The 4,989-nt window shown below is 70.8% G+C and overlaps 1 protein-coding gene across 1 annotated transcript; it reads right to left on the bottom strand.

Annotated features, from left to right (window-relative positions):
* Nucleotides 1-480: 480 nt before the first annotated feature.
* On the bottom strand, nucleotides 481-4,364 carry LOC112959900 (hexosaminidase D-like). Its single transcript, XM_026054046.1, has 14 exons — nucleotides 4,313-4,364; nucleotides 3,729-3,888; nucleotides 3,420-3,630; nucleotides 3,228-3,337; nucleotides 3,076-3,163; nucleotides 2,829-2,993; nucleotides 2,557-2,734; nucleotides 2,409-2,480; nucleotides 2,137-2,341; nucleotides 1,679-1,761; nucleotides 1,528-1,606; nucleotides 1,342-1,443; nucleotides 762-851; nucleotides 481-691 (listed from the first exon to the last, which is right to left on the bottom strand). Exons 2-14 carry the CDS (start codon nucleotides 3,821-3,823, stop codon nucleotides 481-483), a joined length of 1,689 nt encoding a protein of 562 aa, XP_025909831.1. The 5' UTR covers nucleotides 3,824-3,888; nucleotides 4,313-4,364.
* Between the last annotated feature and the right edge of the window lie 625 nt (nucleotides 4,365-4,989).

Below are 4,989 nucleotides of genomic sequence, written 5' to 3'. Positions count from 1 at the left end.
TCCAGGATATTTGGGTTGCTGGCGGGAAGTGCTCTCTAATCTGCCCTCTAATCCCACAGCCTGGCCGCGTGGGGCACGGGGGTCTGGGGCCCTGCCAGCCCCATGGCAGCTCCCACAGGGCTCGGCTGGCTCCGGGGGGCTGCAAGGAGCAGAAAAACATGCACGGGGAAGTGCAACCGCCCCACGGGCGGTGAGGAGCAAACCCGGCACCCGCCAGGACCGGGCACCTCCGCAAACCCCTCCTCGCCCGTCCCTGGAAGGGAGCACGGGGGCGGCCGGGCTGCGCGGTCGCCGCTGCACCAGGCACCGCGTCTACAAAAATACTTTATTGGGGAGCATCGAGAAGGTGGCACGGGGCAAATGCCTCCCAGGATGGCACTGCCTTGGCTGCCCGGAGCCCCATGCGCCCGCCCGGGGCGCCCAGGCCCTCGGACATGAGGCCAGCACGCTGGCTGGTGGGTCCAGGGGGTCCGTCCGGGCTCAGGGCGCTGCGGGAGCGTGGGGGGCGCCGGGCGCCTTGGGGCGGCCGTTGAGGCGGATCACGGCGCGGTAGTCGCGCAGCAGCTCGCGCAGCGGCTCCAGGTAAGGGCTCACGTTCTCCTCCAGCCACTCGTCCACCGCATCAGGGAAGTAGACGGAGGCGAGCTGGGCACGCAGGCTGCGCTCCACGCTCTGCCAGTCCTCGTGCAGCCTGCGGGCAGTGGGGCTGAGCGCCGGCCCCGCAGCCCCGGGACCCCCTGCGCCCCCAGACCCGCACATACTTGAGCAGGCGGCTGCCGAAGCTCTCCAGGTTGCGCGGGTTGCCGAAGCGGCGCTTGCGGTGGTAGGGGCTGAACCAGCCCTTGACGGCACTGGGGGGACATGGGGGTCAGCACCCATAGGAGCTGCACAGGGGCTCAGCCCCAGCACAGGCAGGTGCTTGGGGGGGCACAGGAAGCCCCCTCTCTCCAAAGACGGACTGAGCGTTCCCCTGTGGAAGCTGGGGCCTCGCTGCGTTGCCCTTGAGCAATGTGGTGGCAGGGGGGACAGGACTCGTGCCACAACCCCAGCCCTGTGCTGGGGTCTCACAGGCCCCCCCCAGAGGTCTCCCGGAGCACACACACACAGCAGGGGTCTGGGCCGGGTGCTGTGCACCCAGGGGATGCACCCCCTGGCAGAGGCGCCAGGGACACATATGCATTGTGCACCCAGGAGATGCACCTTTGCAACCACGGGCAGTGGGGGCCATGGGGGACAGCCAGATTTGGGCACAGGGGACATGAGGCCAGAGGGGGCAGCCCGTGCTGCAGGTTCCCAGCCGGCGGGGATGGCCACGTCCCTGCGAGTCATCCATGCCGTTACCTCTCCTCCTCCAGGATCTTAGCCACGCTCTCCTTCAAGTGGCCGTTCACCTGCTCGACCAGGCGGTAGATCTGCGCGCCGGGGAAGGCTCCGTTTCCCTCGCTAGGGGAAAGACAAGGGGCAGCCGGGGGGTCCCCGCAGTCCCCGCAGGGCGCACGGCCCTGGCTGCACTCACTGGGCACGCACCAGGTGCTCTGCTCCAGCTGGATGCTGTGGAAACCCAGCACATCCAGGACCTTCCTCTTGGTGGCTTCAGTGAAGCCCCCTGCAAGGCAGGGGACACGGTGAGCGGGAGCGGGCGGCGGTACGGGGCCGAGGCGCCCGTGGCAGCGCTCACCGTTGGCCAGGGTCTGCAGGCACACGGCCAGCGAGGGGATGCCCACGGGCAGCAGCTCACAGAGCACCGCATAGTGGTCGTACCTGCGGCGGGGATAGTGGCACCGTCACCTCTGGGTGCCACAGCAGTGCTCCCGCCCGGCCCGCGGCTCCCAGTGAGCCCCGGGCACCAAGGACACTGCGGTGGTGGCGACCCAGCGGTGTCAGGGGGCTCTCCAGGACTGTTATGCACTGAGGGAGGCCGGGATGTCGCGACAGTCCCAGCTCTCTGCAAGCCCCATGCACCACGGGTGGCAGGGATGTCATGCCAGTGGCTCTCCCGGAACCATCCCCCATGGGCAGTGGGGACGTCACGGGGGCCACCAGCTCTCTGCAAGCCCCGAGCTGCGCAGGCAGCAGGGTCACTGCACGGGTCCCTGGGTGTCTGTGGGTGACAGGGATGCGGTGCCGGCCCCTCACCTCTGCCAGCCGGTGAGGACGATGCCCTGCAGGCGCAGTGGGGCGAAGCGCGGCATGGCCTCCACCACCTTGAGCCAGCTCAGCTGGTTCTGCAGGTGGTGGCCGAGCGGCGGCCAGGCCTGCGCCGGGCCCGTGGTGCCCTTGAAGGCGCTGGCGAACCACACGGAGCCGAAGCCGCTCTCGGCGTACTTGGCGAGGAAGGGCCCTGCGGCGGGGCGGTGAGCGCGGCCGGGGCTCCCGGGGGTCCCCGGCCCCTCCGCACGCCGCCTTACCCACGTGCCCGGCGTCAAAGTCCGGCGCGTAGAACCACACGACGGGCGAGACGAGCTCGGCGAGGCCCGACTCTGCGGGGCGGCGGGCGGGCCGGGGCTGAGGACGCGGCCGCGCGGCCCCGGCGCCCGCGGCCCCGGCCCCGCTCACCCCGCAGGGCGCCCGCGCTCATCCTGCGCAGCATGTCGTCCCACATGAGCGCGCGCCGCCCCGGCGCCGCCACCGCGCTCGCCACCTCCTTGACGTGCTGCAGGTACATGGCGCCCACGTCGCCCTTGGTGCGGCTCATCCAGGCCCGCGAGTCTGCGCCCTCGCCCAGGTGGAACACCTGCACGGGGCGGGTGCACGGGGATGCGTCAGGGCGGACACCGGCCTCCAGGACCGATCCAGCCACCCCGTGCGCCCAACCGGGTCCCGCGCACCTCATCGGCGCCGATGTGGATCCAGCTGGAGCGGCCGTGCTTCTCCATGACCTGCGCCAGGAGGTTGCGGAGCAGCGGCAGCGTGCCCGGCGCGTGCGGGTTGAAGCTGTTGGGGAAGCGCTCGACCTCCCGCAGGTGCTGGAACTTCTCGTGCTTGAGGATGAACTGCGCCGGGAGGCACCGCGCAGGGTTGTCCCCACATCCCCGCTGCCACCGCGGCCCCGCTCCCGTCCCCGCGCCCGCCTACCTCCGCGTGCCCGAACGTCTGCACCAGCGGCACCACCTCCAGCTGGTTGAGCTCGGCCAGCTGCTGGATCCGCTCCACGTCCTCCTCGCTGCAGGGCGACGCAGCGTGAGCGCCCAGCGGTGCCACCGGGGCCACGGGGCCCGCCCGCTCACCTGTAGGCGTACGGGGACCGGAGCGTCTCCAGCTCCCCCTGGAACGGGAACATGTCCTCGTACTCCACCAGGATGCCACTGGCTCCCAGCTGGGACAGGAGCGGGAAGAGCTGTGGGCGGCAGGACACGCGGGATGCAGGATGCTCTGGGATGCCGCGGGTGCCCGGAGCGCCCCGCTGCTGCTACCCTCACCTGCTCCAGGTAGGAGACGCGGGGCGCAGCGCCCTTGAGGTCCAGGTGCACGAGGCGCAGCTGGGGGCCGCCCTCGTCCTGTGGGAGCTGCTGCCTCTCATCCGGCTCCTCGGCTGCCACCGTCTCCAGGGCCCCGCTCCGGGGCTCCGCGGCCTGTGCCGGCCCCCAGAAGCTGTCCTGGATGCCGGGCTTGGGTGACTGCAGTGGGAAGCTGCACGGAGCAGAGCAGGGTGGGAGATGCTGTGGTCCCGAACGGCAGGACCCTGGCGCAGCCCTGCAGGGCCCCTGCGAGGGGCCGGCACCGCTCACCTGTCCCGGAGCAGGAACTTGATGCCGGCCAAGGTGACGATGAGGAGCACGGCGAGGCGCAGCAGGTTCAGCTTGTGGCTCCGCTGGAAGGCCATGGCCAGGGGGCACGGCCTGCGGGGCCCCCGCGGCGGCACCAACGGCGCACGGGTTACTTCAGCTGCTGGAAAATGACATTTGCAGCACATGAGGCTCCATCGGGATGTGGGCGCACCGCGATGTGGGTGTCCCCGGGCGGCTGGACTGGCCCCAGCTCCCGCCCCAGCAGCACGATGGCACCGGGCGCCACGGCATGACCCGGCAGGGCCGAGGGTTAAACCCGGCGCGCCAGATTTGGGAGCCAAAAAGCAGATTTTGGTCCCTGCCGGAGCACAAGCCTCTTATCCACCCTGAGGGCTTTGCTGTTGCGGCGCCGTGCACCGGGACGCGGGGCCCCGTGTGCCCTTGGCGCTGCTCCCGTGCCCTGCCCACGGACACGGTGCTCCCGAGCGCCAGGGTGCCAGTGGCCGCGGGGAGCTGCATCCCGGAGCTGCATCCCGCCCCGCTCCCGAGAGGATGCAGGAGCCGCGCGGGCCTCCCTGCAGCACCTGCTCCATCCCAGGGCGTCCCAGCGGAGATCACTGTGTCCAACGGGAGCGGCGCTTAGCAGCGCACGGCAGCTGGGGACACCGATGGAGCGGCTGCATCCGCACTGCATCCCTGGTGCATCCCTGCTGCTACAGCACCTCATCCCTGCTGCATCCCCGCTGCATCCCCACTGCTGCAGCACCTGATCCCCTCCATCCCTGCTGCATCCCTGCTGCATCCCCACTGCATCCCTGCTGCTACAGCACCTCATCCCCACTGCATCCCTGCTGCTGCAGCGCCTCATTCCTGCTGTATCCTTGCTGCATCCCTGCTGCTCCAGCCCCTGGTCCCTGCTTCATTCCCGCTACATCCCCAGCTGTATCCTTGCTGCTCCAGCACCTCATCCCACTGCATCCCTGCTGCATCCTGCAGCTCCAGCACCTCATCCCTGCCGCCTCCCCACTCACGTGCCCCAATCCCCGCACGCGGGATCACGGCGGCCGGTGGCCCGGGCTCGGGGTGCACTTGCCCCCCGCTCCGCGGAGCCCCGGGTCCCGCGGCCCTCCCGCGCGGAGCGCAGCGGGAAAGGCACCGCCCGCACCGTGTCCGTTTCCAGCGCGGGGACCCCGCGCAGCCCCGCTTGTCCCTGCGGTGCCCCGCACACGCGGATCCGCACCCCTGCAGCGCCCCGCGCTCC

This window comes from Nothoprocta perdicaria, unplaced genomic scaffold (genome assembly GCF_003342845.1).
Source record: "Nothoprocta perdicaria isolate Ctin4 unplaced genomic scaffold, notPer1 scaffold_12, whole genome shotgun sequence".
In the NCBI taxonomy this organism is placed as follows: domain Eukaryota; kingdom Metazoa; phylum Chordata; class Aves; order Tinamiformes; family Tinamidae; genus Nothoprocta; species Nothoprocta perdicaria.
The sequence above is the reverse complement of the archived record's forward strand: the minus strand, read 5'-3'. Positions and strand labels throughout refer to the sequence as shown.

Coding starts and splice junctions, on each gene's coding strand:
- LOC112959900 (XM_026054046.1), bottom strand. CDS start 3,823: ATGGCCTTCCAGCGGAGCCACAAGCTGAACCTGCTGCGCCTCGCCGTG. Junction 3,164..3,227: donor CGGTCCCCGTACGCCTACAG/GTGAGCGGGCGG, acceptor GTCGCCCTGCAG/CGAGGAGGACGTGGAGCGGA. Junction 692..761: donor TTCGGCAGCCGCCTGCTCAA/GTATGTGCGGGT, acceptor CACTGCCCGCAG/GCTGCACGAGGACTGGCAGA.